Here is a 26,549-nt window from a genome sequence, read left to right on the forward strand (position 1 = left end):
TGCATCCCTCTACTCTCTAAAGTTTAATAAATAGCATTTTAATTAATATATACAAATTGAAAAAAATTAATCCTTTATTAAATAATAAATATAATGATATTTCACTAATATATGAGCTTAAAAAATAATTAAAAAAATACATTACAAAATAAGAACCGGCATTATGAGTATTTAACCACATTAACCTCATAAACGACGTTGTATTTATCTCAGTGATTTAGTGAAAACTGGGTAGGTATTCAACTGGGTAGTATTCAATGCCTCCCTCAGCCTTAATGAAATCTTGGTACTTCGCTGGTTTTACAGACCTTCTAGCCTTCGCACCATAATTTATAGAATGTGTCGTTGGTGGCGCCTGCGCAAAGGCTCTCGGGAATGCAAAGGCAGGTTTTGAGTTTATACAGAGGATTCTTACGAGCAGCCCGATCCCCCAAAAAAAAAAAATGTGAGTAGGTGTTACGCTGGCGGCCAGGCCTTCCTTATTTTCTTGCCCTCCCTCTCATTTTGATTTGAATTTAGGGGAAGCCTTCATGCCTGATAGAAAGTTGTTTATTCCCCTTGGTCAGTCTGCGATATGACTGTAGGGCTAGGTCACGAATAATGTCCATGTGAGCGCCGAGTGGAGAGCACTGAGACGCGACCAATCAGGTATGTCTTGCCGGCCTTCTGTTCAGCCAATTCCGCAGGATCGTGCCCGCATATGATCCAATCGCGACGCTTCTCGCCTATCTACGCATACCCTATGCACTTCTCGCATGCACCTTGGTAGGTTGACGCTTGGCCTTCTGTCCTCCTCAACGTGTCTCCCTCACAGGCTTTGATACCTTCCATATATCGACGATCCTAGCTATTGCACGGGGTTTGGCTCATCCCCTGCCTACTCTACAATGCGGGGATGTTGGTCGTCTCTGGGGACGAATGTCAGATGACTGTGTTTTTGGAACTATCTCTGCTCTGTTATATCCCATTTCTGCTCATATATTAACTTTGTTTTCAAAACCGCCACAGTTTATATTTCTTCTTTTGCGCCCCTGCACAGAGGAAGTTCTTTTCTCCCTAAGTTTCGCGGTGCTCTTCACTCGGAGAACAGGTCAGTTTCTATGAAAACTCCCATGTTTATTTCTGTTTGCATTGTTTTGTTCTTGAACCTGGATAATGTAAACATGTTTCAAGCCTTATGTGGACTGTTTTATTCACTATATCTTTCGCGGATAGCTCTAAACTTTCTGTAAATGTCTGGAACATTGGATTTTTTTACTCTGACATTAACACATTCCTGAGGTTTACCAATTCAATATCTATGTCGGGGTTTCATTCTCTGGGTTGGGTGTGGGTTTCCATAAACAACCTCAAGAATTATTTTGTTATATCCAAGCTATGTACAGACTTACGCTTTAAGATTGGTCCATGGCGGTGTGTCAATGAAATTTGCTGTTGCTGTATTGCTTTGAAGCATTTTTTCTCAGACCCGAGGGGAACACTGATTTTTCCGGTACCGGATTTTCGTTTTGAAAATTTTCCCGGTTGGTAGGGTGGCTATGACATAATGGTCATGGGATGCATTTGTTACTGCATAAATTTTCCTAATTCCTCTTAAAGCTGTAGTTTTCCGGATTACCGTTTTGAAATCCTCGGTCTTCCGAGAGTTGTGTGTCTGCTCTCTTCTGTCAACATGGTTATTTCGGGCCGGAAAACTTTCCCGACTCACGTCTTTATTTTCTGAGGCCGGATTCAGCATTGGGCGGGTTTTCAAATTTTCTGGGTTTCAGTGAAAATTGTACCTTAGAAGATCTTGTCAGACCTACTTGGTGAGTAGCAGTCGTTGTTTTTTTGAATTTCCTCTTTTCTTTTCTTATCTTCTACATGAGAACGTCACCACTCTTTATTGCGTGAAGATTTTTGTCTACATCAGAACTCGTTTTCTCCTGGAAAGCGTGTTTGTTAAATTCTCGAGGCTTCGAATGTCAGTTTTCACTTTATGTGAGACTTTCCCTCCCTCTCCTGTCAATAACTTCCCTTGGTGTTATGTTTAGTAAGTGTCATTTTCTATTTATAACCCGATCTGGAAAGAATCCGTGTTGGATTTCCTGATCCTCTAACTAAGTCGGGGGGTGTGACGTCTTTGTACTTTTGTGTCTGGGTGCATGGACCTTTCCTCGGATACATTGGCCACGGAGGCTATCATGCGAGCCAGTATTCAAGCCGAGGCCTGCCACGGTGCTGCCATCCAGTCAAGAGATTGGCAGTCCACATTGGCAGAAATGGTGGTCTGTCCCTCTCTACCAACTGATGACCTGGATGGTGATGACTTGTCACAAGTGGGGAAAGTGCAGGAAGATAGCCAAAACGACTATCCACGGAGGGAATACATAGACGGTGAACCATAGATTCGTCGTAAAAATAACCTGAAGCTTGTCAAAACCATTCCATGCGCGTGACAATTAAACTTGACAGCATCTATCTGACTGATCGCATTGCGAGTCTCCAAGAATATGCCCTAGTGGGTCGATGGCATTTTCCAGAGATGGATGAAGCCATGATGCGAAAATGGCTTGGACTTAAATGGAAACCACTGCTGGGTTATATCACTATAATAGCAAAACTCATGCAAGACTAGTATTGTTTTCATTTTTCGAGTGCTGGAGATCTGGATATTATTCAACATCTCCCATGGATACACGGAAGGAGCTTTCTCGCACTTTACAAATGGTACATTGGTTACAATCCGTTGAAGAACACTCCCTTAAACAACCTGATATGGGTCAAGCTTCTTGGCCTTCCTCTTGAATTTTGGTCAAAGGAAACTCTAACTGAGATAGGAGATGCTATAGGAAGATGTGTCTATGTTGATCCAAAATGTCTTGGGGAAAATGACAAGCGTGTGGCATGGATCCTCATAGAAAAAGCTTATAGAGGTGGGTTTCTAGATCACATCGAGCTATCTTGGGGAGACTTAAAGATAAATCAGAGACTGGACTTCTGGGGAGTCCCATTCAGATGCTCGGCATGCCATAGAACAGGTCATTTAATCAAAAACTGCCCTCGTCGACCTGTCAATTTTCATGGTCGGATGTATCAAGGAAAATTCCAGCCAACAACAAACAGATATAAGATGAAGTCTCATATCATAGGCATGTCAAAGCTATCACCTTAAATCAGTTATCTCCCACCGAATTTGGTGGGCCGGTAAGGGTAATTGTTCTTGGAGATAAATTCAACCAGACTCCACCGTCCCTATGTAAGTTAAATTCTAAGAATTTTCTTCCCCGTCTCTAAATCCTCCAAGCCACTGTATCTTGCATGAATGCTCCAGAAGGTCAGCTTCCCCACTCGGTAAGAAGGCTTATAACCAGTTTTGCATGCCCCCTCCAGAACCCCCTGTTGATAAAGAAATTCCATCCCCTAATCCACTCCCCCATTCGTACGATGAATTTACTGTGGGTTCGCACGTTACATTTATCCCATCATCCTCCCCGTCACCAAAAAAAAAAAATTCCATCTGAGAAAGGAAAAGAGCCTTACGTATCAGCTACCCCCCTAAATTCCCCAGTATCTTCACCTACTAACTCTGTAGGTAGCGACCTTTATTACCTTCTGAACAAAAAATTGCTTGAACTTCGGCCCCTAACTATTCATAAACCTGGGAAACCTTCTTCTCCTCATATAAGTCCAAACTCTGATAAAAACATCACGGTGAGGAGAAAAAACAATAGGGGTAGCAGACACTTCAGGGTCAGGATGGATTTTGCTGGCAAAGGAATAAGCGACCTCTCTCTTATTGATGTCCCTATCATCAATCTGTCTGAGAATGAGCCTCTTAGAGCAAGTTTGCCCGAGCAAAACTCTCAATGACTCTCTTTCTTTCTATGAATATAAGAGGTCTTGGGCCAGACCAAATTTTTTTGGCCCTGAAGAATCTTTTTTATTCGGCCCAGCCTAAAATTATCTTAATCTAGGAAACCATGCATAGTACTCCTGTTTCTATTTCCTACTTCAGAAAAATGTTCCCTACCTGGCATATTGCTGCTTCTGAGGCTAATGGTCTATCGGGGGGAGTGGTGGTATTATGGGACCCCGATTGGATTAGGGCTAAAGCATATAAATGTTTTGCTGGCATCTTTATCTCTGCTTCTATTCGGGGCATGGACTGTCCTATTAACATTTTGAACATTTACGCCCCCTACAAGAATAGGCTCCCATTCTGGGATAAATTATTCTCATCAGAAATATTTGACATTGAGCTTTAATGATTGCGGGGGATCTAAATGTTACTTTAAACTCTGGAGAAACATGGGGGAAAAGCAGGAAAAAAGACTCACTTGCTGATCGTATTAAATATGAGCCGTTACACAGAAATCTTGTTGACATAAATCCACCTAGAATGCAACCTACGTGGGAGAATGGAAGGATAGAAGGGGCATATATTGCTAAAAGACTTGATCGATTTATTCTACATGTTAGCATCATTGACAGACTGGGTATGCTGATTTCAACCATCGAAAATTGCTTTATATCAGATCACAAACCGATACTTCTTAGTTGGAGAGAAAGGGGTTTTAGAAAAGGGCACCTGTTCAAGTTTAACAGACCATGGTTAGAAGATCCGAAATTCAATGATCTTATAAAAAATTCTTGGAAGGACTTATCTCCTAGAGATAATATGCCCCCATATATGACTTTTAGGGATAAGCTATCTTCCATTAGAAAGATTGTTAAAGAATGGCAATACAAAAAAAGACAACTTAACAGAATGGCTCTCCAGGAAATACAATTGGAATTGAACAGCATTTCTGGAGTATTGGTTGCTCACTTACTTCCATTTAATATGAGATGCCGTATAAAAGAGCTTGAAAGGAAAAAGAAAAAGATCCTGGATCAGGAAGAAGTATCATGGAGACTGAAAAGCAGGGCTATTTGGCTTAAAGAAGGGGACATGAATACAAAATTTTTTCACAGGTTTGCAAGCTCCAGACGTGAGAAAAACACTATATGGAAGATAAATGATGGTCAGGGAGGCTTTCCTCACTCACAATAAGACATCTCAAACGAAGCTGTTAAATTTTTTGAAAATCATTATAAGAGATCGGGGGATAGTAGGATACAGGACATTTTACGGGGCATTGATATTTATCCACAAATGTTTGATGATGCGCAAAATGAGTGCCTTTTCCAGCCAATAACGGAGGAAGAACTTTTAGGAGTCATGGAATCCTTTAAGAAGGATAAGTGTGGCCCGGATGGCTAGATGATTGAATTCTTCATCCATTTCTTTGACCTTTTTAAACATGATCTGCTGAGGATGGTTGAAGGCTCTCGAATTTCAGGCAGCATACATCAGCTCACTTCCTCCACTCTAATAGCACTCATTCCAAAAAAATCGGAAGCAGATTCCTTTTAGGATTTCAGACCTATATCCCTCTGTAATATATCCTTCAAAATCATTTCTAAAATCATTGTTGAAAGAATTAAGGACACTTTTTCAAGATATTTAACTAAGGATTAGCATGGTTTTTTAAAAGGAAGGAATATATTGGATGCGGTTGTGAACACACAACAAAGTCTGTTCACCATGCATACGAGAAAAAGTGAAGCAGTCATATTGAAAATTGATCTTCGAAAGGCATATGATTGCCTAGACTGGGATTTCCTGAGATGTTTACTTGCAAAAATTGGTTTGAAATCTAATATGATAAACTGGATCATGGTCTGTGTGGAACAAGTTAATTATGCTATCATTATAAATGGGCTTTCTTCCTCTTATTTCTTAGCTGCCAGAGGACTGCGTCAAGGCTGTTCCCTATCTCCTTTATTATTCATCTTGGCAATGAATTCATTAAGTCTCCATATCAACAAGGCGGTTGATGAGAATAGATGTCGTCCATAGATTTGCAGAAATAATTATACATCCCATAACTTATTTGCAGACGACATTCTTATTTTCAGCGTGTTATGTAGACTTACTTGGGAATGTCTTCATGACATCTTGGAAAGGTTTCAAAAAGCTACAGGTTTGCAAATAAACGAATCCAAATCATCTTTCTATCATAATGATGTTAATATGGAACTTATAGAATGTCTGTCCTTTCTATTTGGGATAGAGGCGCGGTCCATCAAAGATAGAATGAAATACTTAGGATTTTAGTTAAAAGCTAAGGGATATGCTAAATCGGACTGGCAATGGATACTAGACAGGTATTATAAAAGGATTTCAGGATGGGAATTCAGAAGCCTTTCCTTGGTAGGTAGAGTCGTTTTAGCTCAATCGGTTCTAACTCAATTAGCTGTATACTGGGCTCACTTATATTATCTTCCTACAAGTATCATTCATATGATGAACAAGTTAACTGCAAATTTATATGGGGTGGTTAGTGAGAGCAAAGAAAATATCACCTATTTAGACTATTAGATATCTCTTTGCCAAAGAGTTTTGGAGGATGGGGCGTCTTGGATCTGCGAACCTTTGGAAAGGCATTAATATGTAAGTCTCTTTGGAGAGGTATTTTCGGAGAAGGTCCCTGGAGCAATACAATAAAAAAAATATATGGCCAACAAGGATATTTCTTACTGGTTCAGGTTGGGAAAGATTGGATCCGCTTACGGATCGACAATATGGATGAGTTTTCATAAGGTAGAGGCTTACTTAAAAAATTTGGTATGGAGTTTCCAGACTGGTAATAGGATGCTCATTGGGATAGACCCATTCTTGAGTGGGGGGGATGATATCAATTTGTCTGAGATGTTCCTAAATTTCTTTCATAGGAAAGGTTATTTCTATTGGAACAGGCTTATTGCAGCATGGCAGGGCCCTTTCCCTCTCTGGAAGGATGCTGAGAGTATGGGGATGTCTGATGTATTAGCTCAGCAGTGGGAGAAGATCAGAGACTGTTTGAGAAACTGTGGCATTTGCCGTTCTCTGGAAGATGACGTCCTCATTTGGAAGAACACAAAGGGAATGGTGCCTGTTTGTGCAAAGGATATTTACTTAAACATGATAAGTTTAAAGGCTGCTCTTAATACCCCAATCTTTCCAGTAATATTTTGGAAATCTGGATGTCCTTCCAAAACCATATTCTTCTCATGGCTGGACTTCCATAACAAAAACCTGTCATGGGATAATTTGCAGAAGAGGAGTTGGTCTGGGCTCGGGTATTGTTTAATGTGCAAATCTACTGAGGAAAGCAACTACCACATGTTCTTTCAATGTCATAAAACTCAACAACTTTGGCGTGCCCTGGCTGATTGTTTTGGTTTCCCTCATACTGCTCATGCCTCTATAAAAGAAGCATTCATTTGGTGGAGCTGTCAGAAAGAGTCCCGGCGGCCTATAGTTATTATTGTCCTATGGTTCATATGGAGATGGAGGAATCATATTATTTTTAAGGACAAAAAGGAGCCTTCATCGGTGTTCTCGATAGTATTGTATCCCTTTATAACTCTCTACCTGCAAAATCTTCCAAGAGAAAAAAGCCCAATCATACAGAACAAACTCATGATCATAATAAGTTTCCAAAAGCGTATTTTGACGGAGCAACTCAAAATAGTTCTTGCAGCTATGGGGTTCATATCATTATGGAGGAAAACTTACAATATCTTATTTCCTGGAATGGGGGAAAGGGTACCAATTGCAAAGCCGAGGCGATGGCTCTCGCGGGACTTCTCTCCTTCTGCCATTTCCTAAACATTCATTCCATTACGATTTACGGAGATTCTAAAATCATTGTTGATTATGTATTGGGAAAGAGCCCTATCAATAAACCTCATCTTGTAGGTTGGATGGACAGAATTATGTATCTTTGGAGGAGGATGGAAGGAAACTCCATTCAACATATTTACAGATCTCAGAACCAACAAGCTGATAATTTGTCCAAGAAATGTCTCCTATCGAAATCAGGTATCTGGTACATGAAGGTAATTATCGAAATCAGGTATCTGGTACATGAAGGTAATATTTGAGGTGAAAATTTTCTCCATCCAGGAATTTTTCCTCCTTGGTACTTAACTACAATTTTCATTACTGAACCCAGGTATGCCCTGTCTTGTTTTTTATCTTTACAGGCTACTGAAGTTTTGTGTTTATGTTTTTTGTCGAGGTTAAAACGACACATCTGAATATAGCTGTTATGACATAGGATACTATATTCCTTTATGAAGCTGTTTTTTGTCTTCTATCTGCAAGTTAAATGACTGACTATTCTGATGGGCCATGTTTTTCCCATCTTATCTAGAATATTTTGTACAAATTGCTCCTATTTCCTCAAGCACACATGATGTACTATTTGTCCATTATATACCTTATATAATATAATTAAGCTTTTTCGTTCTGGAAAAATGCATAGTCTGTAGATTAAAAGGATTTCATCTACATCGAGTATTTTTTCCGTAGAGGCAACAAGCATTTTGAGCTCTGGAAGACCGCTACTGTAGGTTTATTGGTTATCGAGGTCAGATGATTTTTGTTTTATATTTTCTGGGTGATTGCATTTGATTTGCTGTAAACTGCAGCTGGTCTAGGGTTTTCAGGGTTTTGGATTTGGGGTTTCTCAGAGAGAAAGTTGTATTGGTATGGCGGGTTTCGGGGGGCAGATCAGGGTTCTGGCTGAAATCCGATTCTGCATGAAGGATTTAAGCCTAACCCTAACCTCAGGTCTTTATGTATGCCTATATACCTGAAGCCTTAATTTTAGGGCATGATGGTTGTCAATAACCCCAAACCGTAATTTTAGGCCACCATGTATATTAAATTTGGTTCATTTTAAGTAATACTGAACGTGAAGCTCATTGGCTCTAAACATACCGCAAGTTAATAAATTTTTTTTTCTAAGTAAATTTAATCTATTAATAAGAAACAAAACATGTTTACAATGAAGCACAGGCCTCAGCAGTATTGAACATCATCTATCAAAAAATAACTTGACTGCCCCATCGATGGGGAAACCAGTCCGCAAAGGCAAAAATACCCACATGTGGGCTATCAGTCTTAAAAACAGGAAATATCAAAACATGGTAATAAACCCAGAGAAGTTTCAACAGAACAACCATAACAGAAAAGAGCCAGTCAGCAGAGGAGACCCCAGCTGGCATAAGGGTGACACCTGGCTGCCACGTGTCGTCACTTGAGGTCGTCCGGGGCGGGCTCCTCTTCGATGAGGCATGCATACTGATACCAGTCATCCTCCTCCTCCGACACGCCGATTTGTGGCCCACGAGCAGTTTGAACGCCACCAGAGCTGCCAGTAGCTGCATGCGGTCCTGACGCGTCAACCATTCTGCCACCAGGTGGTCGCGTGTCTCCAGATTTTCCTTCCACAGCATGCTGACCGCCACCTAGAGCCTTGCCATGCAGGGTAACCATCTCCTCGTCCATCGGTTGCTTGCCTGAATCACGATCACTCCTGAGCCTGTGAGCCTCCCGTTGCTGTGCTCCAGTACTTCCCGACGGGGCATCCTGCGGCTCGTTTTCTTCAGAGAAAACGATGGTGATGGTGGCTGTAATGATAGGTCTATTCAGGGTGCTGCGGAAGCGAAATTGGGTCGAGTGGGGAGCCGGGTGAGGGGGTAGAGGAAAGTTGGCAGTGTGGACCGCAACGTCTCTTCGGCAAACACCTTGAAGCTGTGCGTGTCCACGGCCACTGCGGGTATCAGGATACCTGCCGGAGAGGGAGCCATGTGGGTTGGGAATGTCAGGGGAAGGGGAGGGGGAGGCGGGGTCAGGGCTTGGCGTCGCAGGAGGGCAGACACTACCACCATGACTTCCCCCTCTTCGGCTTCGTATTCGGTGACGAATGCGTGCCATGGTAGAATGCCAAGCCGAGCTATCAGTGGGGGAGTTGGCTGATGAATTGAGCAGAGGATGAGCAAGGGAAGGCTGGGCTGATGTCAAATTGCAGAGCCTGGTTTGGGAGTAGTGATGCCCATTGCCAAGGTCTACACAACTTACTAACCAGCAACGACTCCCGGTGACAGTGCGAGAACAGGGTTCAGCAGCCTGAGGCGGACAAATGCAATGGAGCAGGGGGGAGGAGCAACATTATGGCGAGTGGAGTCCATATCTGTGTGCATAATGGGTAATTCTCGGCCAGAGTACCCATTAAATGAAGCTTGCAGGCCACCATGAATTCGGCTCAGGCTGGCATGGGAGGGAACGCAGACGGCCATGTGGCTCGTCCTCTCGCCGCCCATCAGTCTAATCATTATAAATGCCTGGATTGTCACCCGCATCCGGGTCGCAAGTTAATAAAATTGCCCTAGAGACGATTTGAGTTTTTATCATATTCTAAAATGGGCAATGCTCTATACATCTTTGAAGGCTCGTATACGCTTTTAAATATGCAGAGGATAACTAGAAAGCCGTAACATATTTATTTATTTAGCAGGGTTCTGAGTTCTTTTATTTTGTTCCAATGAATTCTTTTTGTAATTGGTTATCCTGTTTGGCTTTTGTTGAAAATTGAAAATTTAGTTGTACTGAACTACAAATATTTTTATATTTGAGAAACAAGGGGCTTGCAAAACATTGTTTGTTGATGTAAATTTGATATTGTTAATCAATGATAAAGGAAATTGAAAATGATATTGTTCCTGAATTTATCCTTCTGAGATTCATGCACAACTCTGACTCCATAATATCTTATTTGAGTGGCTGGAACACGTGGAATATATTTTTCTACTCTGTCTACTTTATTTTTATTACTGTATTGTTTAGCATTCAAATATCGTTGTTGTCTAGATAACCAAAAGCATAAACCCAATTAGTTCAAGGAAACCCAAGGAAACCCAATTGATTTATGAGCTCAGTTTCTTGAACAAAGCTTAGCCATATGCTGTTTTTTCATCACAATCAACATAAACAAAGTAATCGTCAGTCATATATTGGTCAATTCAAGCACTTTTAGTGCTTAGACCTTGGCGTTATAGATGTTGCCACTTTCATGCTGCTAGCAGAGGTAAATACTGCATCTGTGACTGGTTGGAAGTCCCACTGCCTGGTTGGAAGTCCTAGTGACCTTGATGGCTCACGGATTTTGTGTAAGTGTCCTAGTTGAATTTGGCATAATAGATACCCATTTGTTGTGACACCTAAAGCCAAAAGTAGGCCACTTTGTTATTGTTAAAATTGGCAACTAGGGCCAAATTCCACTTTGGACAACTCCTTTGGGGAATATAATTATGGCATTGAATTCCTCTTTTTGAGAGGACCAAAATCGACCTAAAGATCATTGAATTTGGATAAGGAAAAATATTTATTTATTTAAAAGAAATTCTATAAGACATGACCTTATTAAGGGGGAAATTGAAAATTTGAAATTCAAATTTGCCTCCAAGTGTCAAGGTTGGCTTCACCTCCATAAGGACAAATTGTTATATATATAGGTGTCCTCCATTCTCATTAGACACACCGTTTGGGCATCAAACTCAAAGCTATCATCTTCTGTGGGAGCCGTAGCACAAGGAGGACAATGTCGAGGTAGCTAAGTGTTGTTTGGAGATCTGTTTGTGGGATTTGATGGGTCTGAAATGCAGCGGGGTAGACCGAGGCATATCAGTGGATGGTTTGTGTAGTTTTCTCCCTGTTTGGATAGGCCGCAAGCCTTGAAATAATTATAGGAGGTCCACAGGCCTATTTTGGGCTAGTTGGAGGAGCTATTAGGACTTATTCCCACAACAAATCAAGTTACAGGCAGCCATGATAGGCAACATGAAGAAGGATGCTAGCCGCAGTGATTGGAAACCTTGTTGAAGGAATTTGAATGGGCTAATGTGGATTATAATCAATTCCTAACCAGGTTCGAGATCTCCCATTGACCATGCTTGACTACCTAATATATATTCGTTTTGGGTTCATTATAATGAGTTATGAAGGCCACACTAATTTAACTAGGACTAAACTCTATTTGGAGACTTCCTTGTAGATGCTCTGTCTACTATTGATCTTTGGTTAGGGCAGAATCTGGTTGCTATTGTTTGAAGGCAGAATGGAAGACTTGCCTGGGCTACCTCCTTATCATTCCTTGTATTTTCTCCCTTTCTTTCTCTGCTGAACATTTGGTATTAATAATAAGAAGATTTGATCAATGGTTTCCCCATCTTGGGGTTTTTCCCTGGCTTGAGCCAATCTCGGTGTTCTCTTGTCTTGGCTTGTCTTTTGCATATGTTGTTTATGTTCTTTCTTCAATTATTGTTAATGAGATAATAGTTTATGTGATCGCTAATGAAAGAAAATGGATTAAACCTGGGCTCTTAAGAATTATTGAAGTAATTAACCTAAGCGAAGAACATGTTGCTAACAGTTATAATCAAGGGGTCATTTATCAATCAAAGAAAAAGAAAGTTAATCAAGGTGTGTCATGAGAAAGGTATGGTTCTATGGTTGTTTTAGTTGCACCAAAATTCTCTCAAGTGCCTCTCTTTCCCAAAGCAGAAATGAAATCAGTCCTAAGTTGGTTGAAGCATGTAACATCCTAAATGTCATTTTCCCATGATATTGGTGTCTAGAATATAATCTTAAATCACTAATGCTACCAAACCAAGTATCACAACAAGTCTACTTTGCACAACGAAATATTATACAACAGTAAATCTACTAGTGCACAAAATATACATAACTTTTTACACAATTTTACAATAACCCAACTTTGTTATATTAATCAATTTGATAATACAACAGTCTAGGGCTCCTGTACTAGGGATAATGGCCCTCAAATATCCACTAGTACAAGAATACAAGATACAAGATACATTGAAGATCTAGTTGAAGTAGTGCACAATCACAACTTCTTTGTTGTATCTTGTACACTGCGGGTCCTTTGCTTATGTTTTGCAACACTTGCCTCTATCAATGCACCAAGTCCCTTAGGCCATTGAACCTCAACTTTTTAATCTGCCTTCTAGCTAATCATAAGTCCCTCTACAACCAACACATAGGGTCTTCATGCTCACTAGCTGCTGCTTTGTCATTCAAGGCAACAACACTTTGAGACTTCTACCCACTTCTGCTCTCCTTAGCTCTTTGGGACTTTTCTTCCCACTATAGTCTTTTTGCACCACTCCAATGAAGACTAACATAGGGCAGGATGGCTACCACCTATCATCATCGTCATTTCTCCAACAATGAGCACGAACTATCCAATCTGCTCTTGGTTGGCCAAACCTTGAGCTCCTCCAAACTGCCACTCCTAGCAACCACCTTTTGTTAAAATTGGCAACTAGGGCCAAACTCCATGTGGGTCATCTTATTTATGGCAACTGATATTTTTCTTGGATCCCTCTCATTGAGAGGTGTAGGATTGATCTAAAGATCATTCGATTCTGATAAGTATTCATGGAGATATGAATTTATTTGTGTTATGGGACAATTCATCAAGGTCGGCCAGCAACCAAATATACCCCACCTATGCTCAACTTTTTAGTATAAATAAAGGAGGACTTCAAGTCATTTGATAATCATCTCTTGTGATCTCACTCTACACTTGTTTGGGTTTTTAGTGGAAGAGGAGGTCTAGAGGAGATGCTTTCTTTGCAGCCCTAAAGAAGGGTCACCTAGGAGAGCCCTAGCCACAGACTTGTAGGAGATCTAGCCGCAGATCTAAGAGGCCCTAATCCGTAGCTAGAAGAGCCCTAATCCGCAGCAAAAGAGAGCCCTAATCCGTAGCTAAAGGATGCCCTAAACCGCATTCAAAAGAGGTTTCTTAGCCACAACAAAGAAGGGAGATCTACCCATTGTTTAGGGGAACTTCTACACGCAGCAAGGTAGCCCTAATCCGCAGACATGAGGAGGCCTTAAAGGAGCCTTAGCTACATATCTAAGGAAGGGTTAAACGTGCCCTAAATGCAGTCCATACATGGTTGAACGCAGGCCTAAACGCAATCACATTAACACTATTCTAGGTTGCATTTGTGGAGGGTTTCATGTGCCCTTAGATTGCTGTAAGAAAGGATCTAAATGGTTTCTTATATGCAGTCTCATGACTGCCCTAGCCGCATGAAAAGAGAAGGTTACAACAGTTCATTAGTGGGACTATTTGGGAGGTCTACTTTATCAAGGAAGACTGTAATGATGAAGCGTGGAGGGCAACATCTCATTAGAGAACAACCACACTCATTAAGAGCAATTCTGGGCTAGCTTAGATGGGCTGTTAGGGACTGTGGTCAGTACCCTAACCAGTCCCTGAATTGCATCATTACAACATGTTTAAGAGTTGACATTTCTATAGACTAAATGTTGCTACGTTAATAATGATTGGACACTATACGTTTGTTGCTATGTGCTAGGCCGCAGGCCATAGCACCATAGCAATAGTTGTTATGGGCAGTGTATCAAGGTGCAACATATGTGTATCAGGGCATGCAACACAGGTGTATCAAGGCACAACAGTACCAAGGTACAACATAAGTGTATCAAGATGCAGCACAAGGGGATGTAGCATGATGGGCACAATAAGGTACAGTTTGAAGATGTAGCACAAGGAGGTGCAACATGATGATATGGTGCAGCAACATGATGATGAAGAGCAGCAAGATGGGTACAACATGATGAGGTACAACTCAGCAATAATGTAGCATGGTGCAGCTCTGTGATGATGGACATGGTATGATGGTGCAGCATGATGCAGGACTATGATAGGATGATGGAATCACATGAGTCCATATCAGTTACCTCATGAGACATCTTCTTAGAGAAGATCTATGTTCTTATCTTGTCAAGTCGAAGTGTTGACTTTCGTTGTAAATGTACTATCTCTCTCTCTCTCACTGCTGAACTATTGAAGAACATATAAGAAGAATTTATCAAGGGTTTCCCCACATTGGGATTTGTCTCTGGCTAGCGCCACATCTTGTGTCCTCTTGTCTTGACTTGCCTGCTGCGATTTATGTTTATGTTCTATCTACAGTTTACTTTAATGCTGTTGTGATTGCTAATCTGGAAAAGATATTGAGCTAATTGTGAAAATTGAAATAAATTGTTCTAAACATAGATCATACCTAAACTTAACATGGTATCAGGAATGTTCCACCAAGACTCCGGTGTGGGGAGACGCGGGTGCGGGGAGACGCACAGGGGGGACGTGTGGGAGTACCCTCAAATTTTAGGGAAATTTTGGGGGTGCGGGGAGTTGTCGAGGTGTATATATATATATATATATATATATATATAATTCAAGTTCATATTCATTGTTCACTGTTCAATAATGAAAGCATAAAAATATTAAATAGACAATTGAAATTTGAATCATTGATCCATCCTCATCATTCATTTTGGTACATACATCATTCATATGACATATTCAAGTGACAAGTCTCATTATTGAATTAATTATTATTCATACATACCATGAGATTCGAAAAACAAAAATAAAAATCAATAATAAAATATTCAAATACATTGATCGATATCATTCATCATTCAATGGTTCATCATTCTACAATCTACATTGATTTAAAAACTAAATACATCATCCATCATTCTAGAATCTAAATTGAAAGCAAAACATACTAGTATATTTTCAAAGTTTGAACACTAAATCTATATAACTCAAAGTTTCAAAGTTCAAACTCAAAAATAGTTAAGAGTGAAATGGAAATGACTTTGGGTTGAAATGAAATGAGCTTTTAACTTTAAGGTTTAGGCTTTTAAGTTTTAGTTATTTAGTTTTAATTTTAATTTTTTTTTTAGACTTTTAAGTTTTAGTTATTTAGTTTAAAAAAAATAAAATTTAATGGTTTTGAGTTTTGAATTTTTGATTTTGAATTTTGAATTTTTAAGTCTTATTAGACAAATTTAAAGGGGGACGCCCAGGCGCACCCTTTTTGGGGAGTCTAGACTCCCATACTGAAGGGGGACGCCCAGAAGCACCCTTTTTGGGGAGTCTTGGGGAGTCTAGACTCCCACACTAGGGAAACGCACCCCCTTGCGTCTCCCCAAGACTCCCCGAAAAGGTTGCGTGGGGAAACGCACCCCCAAGAGACTCCCGTCCCGGGTGCGAGGGGTGCGCGCACCCGACCCTGGGGGACACGTCCCCGTGGAACACTGGGTATCAGAGGTGAGTGAAGACAAAGCCCAAGCAAGAGTGAAAGAGCAATCACCGAAGACAGTTGAGAAAGAACAAAAGGATTTGTGGATTCCTCATCCCTCTTCAAATTCACCGAGGGTGAGGTCGAAGCAGAGAATATTATCAGAATAGCGCAACGGAACATGGCCTACCTAAAGATCACTTCATTGGGAAGACTAGATCTCAGGGTGTAAGGAAAGGCAGATAACTAGTTCGGCCATTATGCGAAGGAGTGTCCGAATGGCAGAGACACATCACTTGATGATGATAACAATCATGCCATCGACATCTTCAATGGTCAGAGGAATGATAGGTAATGCAGGTCATCAAGGAAATGGCCGACTCTTCAGAGAAAGCAAGGAACCCCAGGTATGAAGAATGAAATGTTGTTTCTGACAAGATAAAGAAGCACTATCTTGTATTGGCTCTCTCCTTCAGATTCTTTGGGAATATGGCTTGTCGATTATAGTGCTTCAAGGCACTTCATCAGATAGAAGGGTGCTCTCTCTAATTTGGTAGAGATGGAAACAATCGTGGGAATGGAAAGGGTGTAGGGAATGTTACCACTCAATTGAATGAGGGTAACTCGATTCATTTACAAAATCTCTTTTATGTACCTGATCGCAAGAAGAACTTGGTGTCCATTTCGACAATGGAAGTCAAAGGTTTCAGGGTGGCATTCATCGATGGAAAGGTATGTGTTCGAAAATAGAATTTTCAAAGATGCTTTTACTCATGGGTTCAGGGTTGGCAATTTGTATCAAATTGCAGAAAGTTCATTGGGGACCATGTCAGTTGACACATAGCACCGAAGGTTTGTGAGTCAGATGATGACAGGAATGCCTGAATTCAAAAGGAGCATGAAGGCACATGTCTGAGATGTACCGAAGGAAAATCTCACAAGGGGACCATTCCCCTCATGTAGCAGGTTCACAGGTTTGGAACAACCCGTGGGGTTTGAGATTCATCAGGAATCTCATGTATGCAGGTGGAAGAAAGCCCTCTATGGCTTGAAGCTAACCACCCCGGGTTTGATATGAGAGGATTGATAGCTGTCAGATGAAGCTGAGATTCACTAAGAGTGAAGCCGATCCAAACCATTGTTTAAAGGTTGTGGATGATAGATCTATCATACCGGCACCTTCTAAGGACGACCTATTTCTGACAGGTGCAAACCCTCTCACTTGCAGAAGTAAAAGGGAGTTGGATTTCATATATGGAATGGTAAACTGCAAGCTCGTGACTACCTCGAGAATCTTAACTTTTAGAAGTTATATGGTGGTGATGCCAGACAAGATTTGGGAAATGCCTTTGAGTTTCATAAACTCATCTGCATTGATGTTCTTGGTGAATTTCCGCCCGTATATATGCTTGGCAGTTAGCATGGTGACCTCATATTTGGTTGAGCCTCACTAGATTGGTGCCAAGAATCTCCTGAGATATCTTCAGGGCACAATCTCTCATGGATTGAGATACACTGCCGGAAATATGAAGCTGCATGATTATTTGAATGCTGACTGGGTAGGCAGTGTGGAGGATTACTAGAGCACTTCTCAGTGCTGATTCTTTTTGGATTCTGCTTCGATATAATGGATGAGCAGGAAGCAGAAGTTGGTTGCTATAAGCACCGCCGAGACTAAATACATAGCTATGAGTATGATCTCGTGTGAAGCTGCCTGGTTGTGGAAGCTCTTCAGTGAGCTGTTTGTACACGATGAAAACCATCGTGATCCTCTGTGACAACCAGGGGGGACTCGATTAGTGAGGAATCCTGTATTCGATGATTGCTCTAGCAGATAGACATCAGATACTACCTTATCTAGGATATGGTAAGTCGATGAGCGAGGAAGCTCCATCACATTGAGACTGATGTACAAGTCGCAGACATTTTGTCAAAGCCCCGAGGAAAGGTCAAATCTGTGACTTTCCCGAACGACTTGGAGTCGTTGAGAGACCTGCCTATAAGGGTCCTGTATGTTGCATGCATTGAGCTCTGGGGGGCTGGGGTACTTATTGGAACGACATACGACCACAGGGTGACTCACTGTCCCTTGGTGGTGGGCTATGTACAGGGTGAAAGGTTCAACCTTCCCCTGTGATACCCCGTGGCGACTGTGGAACATGATGATTAGTTCTCCTGTGGGACGGGATGATTAGTTCTCCTGTGGCAATTGTGGAACAGGATGATTAGTTGTCCTGTGGGTCGGGATGATTAGTTCTCTCGTGGCGACTGTGGGACAGGATGATTCATTCTCCTGTGGACAGGATGATTAGTTCTCTTGTCGAGGCATCCTACCCATGTAGTTTGGGACTCATGGGAAGTACCTTTCATCTGATCAATGAGCAAGGAAATGGGGTTAAGGACCATAGTAGTACTATCGATGGATGTGTCGTTGTATCTACCGTACTCCCTATGCTAGGATGACCTTCATTGATCTGGGATCAACGAAACTGATCTGGGATCAGTATGAGTGGTTTGAGACACTCTCTTGTGATATTGATCTGGGATCAATAAAACTGACTTGGGGTCAGTAAGATGAAACTGACTTCAGGTCAGTAGAGAATGGTATGAGACATTCTCGATCAATTCTTCTTCTTCATGGTCCAGCAAAGCAAAGCAGAGCAATGCAAGGCACTGATGGTAGAAATAGTACAGTCGGACATATGGATCAGCGGATGGAGTTCTCCCTAGTTGAGAGGGAGTGTTAAAATTGGCAACTAGGGCCAAACTCCATGTGGGTCATCTTATTTATGGCAGTTGATATTTTTCTTGGATCCCTCTCATCGAGAGGTGTAGGATTGATCTAAAGATCATCCGATTCCGATAAGTATTCATGGAGATATGAATTTATTTGTGTTATGGGACAATTCGTCAAGGTCGGCCAGCGACCAAATAAACCCCACCTATGCTCAACGTTTTAGTGTGAATAAAGGAGGACTTCAAGTCATTTGATAATCGTCTCTTGTGATCTCACTCTACACTTGTTTGGGTTTTTAGTGGAAGAGGAGGTCTAGAGGAGATGCTTTCTTCGCAGCCCTAAAGAAGGGTCATCTAGGAGAGCCCTAGCCACAGGCTTGTAGGAGATCTGGCCGCAGATCTAAGAGGTTCTAATCCGCAGCTGAAGGATGTCCTAAACCGCAGTCAAAAGAGGTTTCTTAGTCGCAACAAAGAAGGGAGATCTACCCATTGTTTAGGGGAACTTCTACACGCAACAAGGTAGCCCTAATCCGCAGACATGAGGAGGCCTTAAAGGAGCGTTAGCTGCATATCTAAGGAAGGGTTAAACGTGCCCTAAACACAATCTATACATGGCCGAACGAAGGCCTAAACGCAATGACATTAACACCAGTGTTGTGAAAAGCGCGATTAAATCGCGATTTAATGAAAAAATCGCGATTTTTATACAAAAAAATCGCCTATTTTTTTTTGCCGATTTTTATTGAAAAAATCGTGCTTTTTTCAAAAAATCGCGATTTTTTCGAAAAAATCGTGATTTTTAACGAAAAAATCGTGGGGGCTTGGGACAGCGCGATTTTATAATTTTTTTTTTGGTTTTTCATTTGGTCATTTGGGTTTTTTCATGCAATTTTTTTTGAAAGAAACAAATAATTTTTGAGTGGGGCAGCTTAATGATAAAGTCTAGGCCCTAGTATGGAATCTGGATATGCTATTCATGGTAATGTTAAATTCTTAAAGTAAAAGTGACATTCTCCTTAATCTTCATTTTCATCCTTTTACTTAAATTTTTAACATTACCATGAAATGACTCAGGATGTTTGAGAGTGGTTCCAGCCTCATTGGATTTCATATGGAGAAAGTAGAATTTTAGATTTCATTTAAAATCCAGCAGACTTATCAGTTTTTCAGGATTTCAGGATTGGGAGATTGTAATGTTTCCAGGTGACACCACCTGCTCGGGCTACCCCTGCCACCAGTAGAGGACGTGGTCTATCTCCTATAGCTCCTACTTCTAGTTCTTCAGCTTCTAGAGCACATCAGACTCCACTGCCATCTCCACCAGCACAGGCACCAACATCTACATCTAGAGGGAAAGGGAAAGCTGTGGCATTTTCTCGCAAGAGGGGCAGAGGAAATCAATAGGATTAGACTTCATTTTATTGTATATGACATTATGACATGATGAGATACATTATCATATTTTTTGTTGATATTTTGAGGCTGAGTTGGGACTCAGGAGTCAGGACTTACTATTCAGGACATGATTCAATGTTATGTGTGATTTTAGCGCTAGAAATGATATTAAACATCTTATATATTAGTTTTTTTATCATATTTATGTGTCAATGTATTTATTTTATGTTGTAGATGGTTTAGATATTAAAAAAATTGAAAAAAAATGAATATTTTTGTACCAAATTCCCGCTTTTTTCCGATTTTTTCCCGATTTTTCTGATTTTTTCCGATTCGTTCCCGGCGCCGATTTAATCCCGCTCGCGCTTTTCACAACATTGATTAACACTATTCTAGGCCGCATTTGTGGAGGGTTTCATGTGCCCTTAGATTGTTGTGAGAAGGGATCTGAATGGTTCCTTATATGCAGTCTCATGACCGCCCTAGCCACAAGTAAAGAGAAGGTTACAACAGTTCATTAGTGGGACTATTTGGGAGGTCTACTATATCAAGGAAGACTGTAATGATGAAGCGTGGAGGGCAGTATCCATTGAAGAACAACCACACTCATTAAGAGCAATTCTAGGCCAGCTTAGATGGGCTGTTAGGCACTATGGTCAGTACCCTAACCAGTCCCTGAATTGTAGCGTTACAACTTGTTCAAGAATTGACATTTCTATGGACTAAATGTTGCTGTGTTAATAATGATTGGACACTATACGTTTGTTGCTATGTGCTAGGCCGCAGGCCATAGCACCATAGCAAGAGTTGTTATGGGCAATGTATCAAGGTGCAACATATGTGTATCAGGGTGTGCAACACAAGTTTATCAAGGTGCAACAATACCAAGGTGCAAGATAAGTGTATCAAGATGTAGCACAAGGGGATGCAGCTTGATGGGCACAATAAGGTACAGTTTGAAGATGCAACACAAGGAGGTGCGACATGATGATATGGTGCAACAACATGATGATGAAGAGCAACAAGATGGGTACAACATGATGGGGTACAACTCAGCAATAATGCAACATGGTGCAACTCTGTGATGATGGACATGGTATGATGGTGCAACATGATGCAACACTATGATAGGGTGATGGAATCACATGAGTCCATATCAGTTACCTCATGAGACATCTTCTTAGAGAAGATCTATGTTCTTATCTTGTCAAGTCGAAGTGTTGACTTCTATTGTAAATGTACTTTCTCTCTCTCTACTGAACTATTGAAGAACATATAAGAAGAATTGATCAAGGGTTTCCCCACATTGGGGTTTGTCCTTGGCTAGCACCACATCTTGTGTCCTCTTGTCTTGACTTGTCTTCTGCGATTTATGTTTATGTTCTATCTACAGTTTACTTTAATGTTGATGTGATTGCTAATCTGGAAAATATATTGAGCTAACTGTGAAAATTGAAATAAATTGCTCTAAGCATAGATCATACCTAAACTTAACACCTTTGCCCATCAAGTTGCTGCACTTAGGGCTCAGACTTGGGCACTTTCACGCTACCCTCCACCAGACCTCAAATGCCCAATACCAATGTCCAATCTAGGACCTCATCACTAGCATCAATTCAACATAAATACATCAATAACATACCTCCTTACTCCTTAAAGGCTGATGTAGTACAATTGTAGGTCTGGTTCACCTGGTTAGTGTTGTTGGCAAGCTGCTACAACTCTCTTTTTTACCTCCATACCTTCTCAAAGGCTGCGACCTCCCTTCAAATAGTTCTTTCCACTCTCCTTAGCTGATTTGGGCTAATTCCAGCCCTCAAACCTGCCTCACGAGCCACTTGCTCCCAAAAGACAAGGCATGCGGCCTACTTGGATTGTTCCTCAACCTTTCGGCCCCCTGTCCAAGCTGTTCTAGGCCTGTGGCCTACCTGAATTAGCCTTCTAGAGCTACGACCCACCTGTAGAAGAGAGATCCCATGCAAAACAAGGCTAAGACACCATGCAAAACTCCCTCAAGGACTGCAACTTCCTACCTGTAGCTTCTCAACCTTGAAAGATACCTCAAGAGACACAAAATAGGCCCTCCTCTTCCACGTCTAGCCTTCTTCTCTAGCTTGATTGCATAAGAGATGTATTATCTATGAAGTGATGCACTTGGATGTGAGGAAATGACCTCACAATCACCTTATATTTATATCTAATACAAGGGCTTCATCAAACCATCATGGAGGGCTTGTACAATTGTCATACAACACAAGCATACATGACTTGTCATCCACAAAACCCACCAGCTACAAAGAAAAAATAATATCTCATCATAGACACCTCGGATTTGAGTGATTTTTGTTGCCTCTTTCTTCTCTCGAGGTCCTCTATCATCTCAAATCATCACATGTCAAAATCTCCTCGTGGTTTCACACCCACAAGCTTGGGTGCAAAGCCCACACCTTGGGTTCCAAGCCCACAAAGCACTTTTGTGGTGATCCAACCTCTAAACCCTGAACCCTAGGGCTTGGAGTACCTCCCAAGCTACCAAAAAATCAACACTAAGCTGCATTTGTTTTGGCTTAGGGAATTTCTAAAAGAAGAAAGACAATAAGAGAAAAAATATTTAAAAACAACTAGAGAATACCACTTCAAATCCTTTAAGATTCTGGGTGATTGATGGTATTTAGGAACACGCATACAATGTTAGGCATTTATATTAAAGAAAACATTCATGATATCAAACACCAAAATAGAAACTCGGCTTCTCAACCTTGAGGTTCCAATCTGTTAAATGAGTTGTGCTTTTTTGGACTATTTGCACTTGTAACATTCATCTATAAAAGAAAATATATAACCCAGTTTCACAAAAATGTAAACTTAAATCTGTTCTAAAATCCAAGAAAATAAATCAACAAAAGGACTTGCAACAAAGGCACTAGTCCGCCAATCCTTTTCAATTGGTTCACATAAATTCGCAATGCTTGACATTGAAGTGAACAAAATCTCTCATATCCCCAAGACACATCTTGAGAGTCAACATAGAAAATGTATTTTTGGTGGATACAATTTACTGGGACAATTTCATCATGGATCCTATCTTGAATGCTTAATTCCTCTCATTAGAAGCTTGCATTCTCATTTCCCAAACTCGACTGAAGTTGCACAGTTATTTCTTTGCCTCAGGGTTGTTATGAAATACAAAATAAAACAGCAGTGGCAGTGGACAATATTTCAATTCTTAATGCCCCAATTTTCTAGGCAATCCAAGAGAAAAATATATTGAAGTGTTCTTGATAAGTTTCAGCCCTCTAGGAAAATTTTATTATACATAAACCAAAACTGAAAACTCTTATTTCGAGTAGTAAAATAACCCTTATCTTATTCGATTACAATGTTAAACAATGTTATAAGAGTCGGACTAGGCTGGAATGAACTGGGTGGTTTGATTGTTTTCAAGCAAAAACTGGTCTGAACTACTGCCAGGGACTGGAAAAGACTAGTTCAGTACCTAATCGACCTTTTTCCACCGAACTGGCTAGTTTTGTACAATGTGACTAAGGACCCTTGGAACACAATTTTTTTAAAAGAAAACAATAATTTATGAGTGGGGCAGCCTAATATTCTGTTGAAATTCAAGTGTTGCAATTACTAGAGTAGTTTTTCATAGTTGATAACTACTTATGTTGATATAAATTGTTTATTCTTTATACGTTATTCAACAAGTAGTTATACATGAAAAACTTCAACCATTAATTCTTCAACAAGAGGAGTAAATAGAGATCATAGTAAACAATGAACAAAAGACAATAAGCAAGAGACAAAGGACACCAAGATTAGGTTCATAGCCAGGGCAAAACCACAATGGGAAAACCCAAAAATTCTTTCCTTATGAGAGAGAGATTCAGTCCATCAATAGTACATCAAAATGTTCCAACAAATCCAAAATAGTCAACAATGAAATACCCAATCAAAGTCTGCTCATAGAAGGAGAGAAATTCCACTTTTGTCAATGAGTAAGGTTTGCACAAGGAGGTCGAAAAATAAGCCTGAAGTCATTGTGATAGGAGGTCGAAGTTCCAACTGAAATAACCACAAAAGTTGCCAACAAACTGTCCAAAACCCTAGATCAACTTCAGAATTATGTCACCTCAAAAGGAGCGAGTTTCTCTGCAATCTTTGGCCAGAAAAGAGTCAACAAAATAGAAGTATAGATGATCCCAACCAGACCCAAGTCACTGTAGTCAACGAGCCTTTGGAGGAGATCCAAACCGTAGTCAAAAGAACCCTCTTTATCCTCTTCGCACATGTGAATATCTCTGTAATAGAGGATTGTAATTATTTGTAATTGCAGACTGAATAGTTGTGATTGATGATGATTGAAATGATTGCCAACAAACATGTATAAATAGGCGTCATGTGAGGGCTAGTTAGCCCTAATGGGGCCAACATGATGATCTTACAGGAGCCGACTTGAAGGGCTTATTTGAGCTGACTTGAAAGTGACCAAAAATTGATTTCTTCTTTGAGTATGCAATGAGAAATGTCGACCATAGATACGTTATATTTCATCATATTCGACCTTTAGGGCCTTACTAATGCAATGCAATTAATGGTAATGTTAAATCTATCGCTTTTACTTAAATTTTTAACATTAACATTAATTATTTTAGAATGTTTGAGAGTAGTTCCAACCTCATTGTATTTCATATGGAGAAAGTAGAATTTTAAGTCCCACTCAAAATCCAACAAACTTAACAATTTTTAGGATATCTGGATTGGGGAGATTGCAATGTTTCCATTGGAGTCTATCATATATGAGGGTATGGAACTGACATTTAATCAAGAGCACCAAGCTCTCTATGTACCTCAGTTTTGGTGGCATTGACTGTTGAACTTCTTTGTCACGATCCTAGTAAAAATGTACACATCACTCAAACAAAATCTCGATTTGACATGTTAAGATTTTTTTGTTATCTTATTTTAATGCTTAGAGGGTGATAGTGATGATGAGGATCCCAATAAAGGCAATGATTTTGATGATATGTAGGTATTTGTTGTAGCATGATTTGTTTTGGACTCTAGAGGTCATCTAGAACCTGTTTGTTGATGTATTTTTGGTTTAGAGATGGATTGCACTTTGTGCTATTTTGGTTATATGCACCCTTACTAGCTATATATATGAGAAAGTTTGCATAGTTGTGTATAATGGTTTGGATTCACATGGATGCACATGAATATGTATTTTTTTTTCAAAATTTGTATATTTATGTATTTTATGGTTGATTGGTTTTTTGCTTGGTTTTTTAGGTTTTGGTCTAGTTCACATTTTTGGGCTTTGCTGGTTCAGTGAATGATTCAGTTCGGATAACATTGATGTTAAATCATTTAAGGTAATTGCCCTTACGTCAAATCGGGAAGTCTAGATAGCTCGAAATTACAAAGCATAAAGAACGTAGATGGTAGAAAATCAAATTTGTGATTTACACACCTATTGAATAACTGAGAACTTCATTAAGAAGTGGTTGTATGAGTACATACCATAGGTCTATTGCAAGGCTAGTGTAATCCATTAGCTCTCTAAAACCCTAGCTGGGGAAAACAAAAAAAAAAAAACACTTTAGCTCAACCAAGGAGCTCCAACATCCATTAAGCACTCAAACAAGTCCTCCAAGGTGAGACATATTTTCCTCCTCTTCTTCTTCACCAAATATATCGCTCGGGTTTAATCTCAACACTCTAATTTCAATACCCCAAGGGATGAAACCCTAACTGTAGACTTCGAGATGTTGTGAGATGATTAAGAAACTTTAGCAACTCCATGAGAGAGAGAAAGCAGATATAAATGAAGATATAAGAGAGAGAGAGAATGAATAGTGCGCTTGTCTTAGTCACATCTCTAACCTAAGTTGTAGGAAACACACCCCCTCGTACTAGTCAGGTTTCTGTATTGAAACGTTGAAACATGACTAAAGTGTGTTTAAAACATTTTTCAATCCATATCAAATGCAATTAATGTGTGGAAAATGCGTTTCGTGCAGATTGAAACAGGTATCCAAAAAAAATTGTCAGACTTTGCCATAATTTGATTGTTGGGATCCACTTTTTTTGTTTTAATGCTTCATTAAAGGTTAATTATGAATTGATGAGATATTTAGAAGCCTCTAAGACTAACAAATTTTCTTTAAAGTTGACATTAATTGCTTCAGGATGTTTGAGAGTGGTTCAAACCTCATCAAACTTGATATGGAGAAAGTAGAATTTCACATCTCATTCAAAATTCAACAGACTCAACAGTTTTTTGGATTGGTAGGATTGCAACATTTTCATTAGATTCCATCATGTATAATGGTATGGGATTGACATTTAATTAAGAGCACCAAGATCTTTATGTACCTTGATGTTGGTGATATTGATCTTTAGAC

At 40.2% G+C, this 26,549-nt stretch overlaps 1 protein-coding gene across 2 annotated transcripts in view; it reads left to right on the plus strand.

The window, feature by feature from the left end:
* Positions 1–220: 220 nt before the first annotated feature.
* The window catches only part of LOC149246601 (uncharacterized), a 94,796-nt gene continuing 68,467 nt past the window's right edge, over positions 221–26,549 (plus strand). For both annotated transcript variants that reach the window (XM_089457980.1, XM_089457981.1), the window contains exon 1: positions 221–1,090. In XM_089457980.1, the coding sequence (XP_089314106.1) occupies positions 919–1,090 (172 nt within the window). In that variant the 5' untranslated portion in view covers positions 221–918. The remainder of the gene's footprint in view (positions 1,091–26,549) is intronic.

The sequence above is a fragment of the Pinus tabuliformis genome, chromosome 7 (assembly GCF_031772625.1).
Source record: "Pinus tabuliformis cultivar Carrire ecotype Pingquan chromosome 7, CPIR1, whole genome shotgun sequence".
Classification (NCBI taxonomy): Eukaryota; Viridiplantae; Streptophyta; class Pinopsida; order Pinales; family Pinaceae; genus Pinus; species Pinus tabuliformis.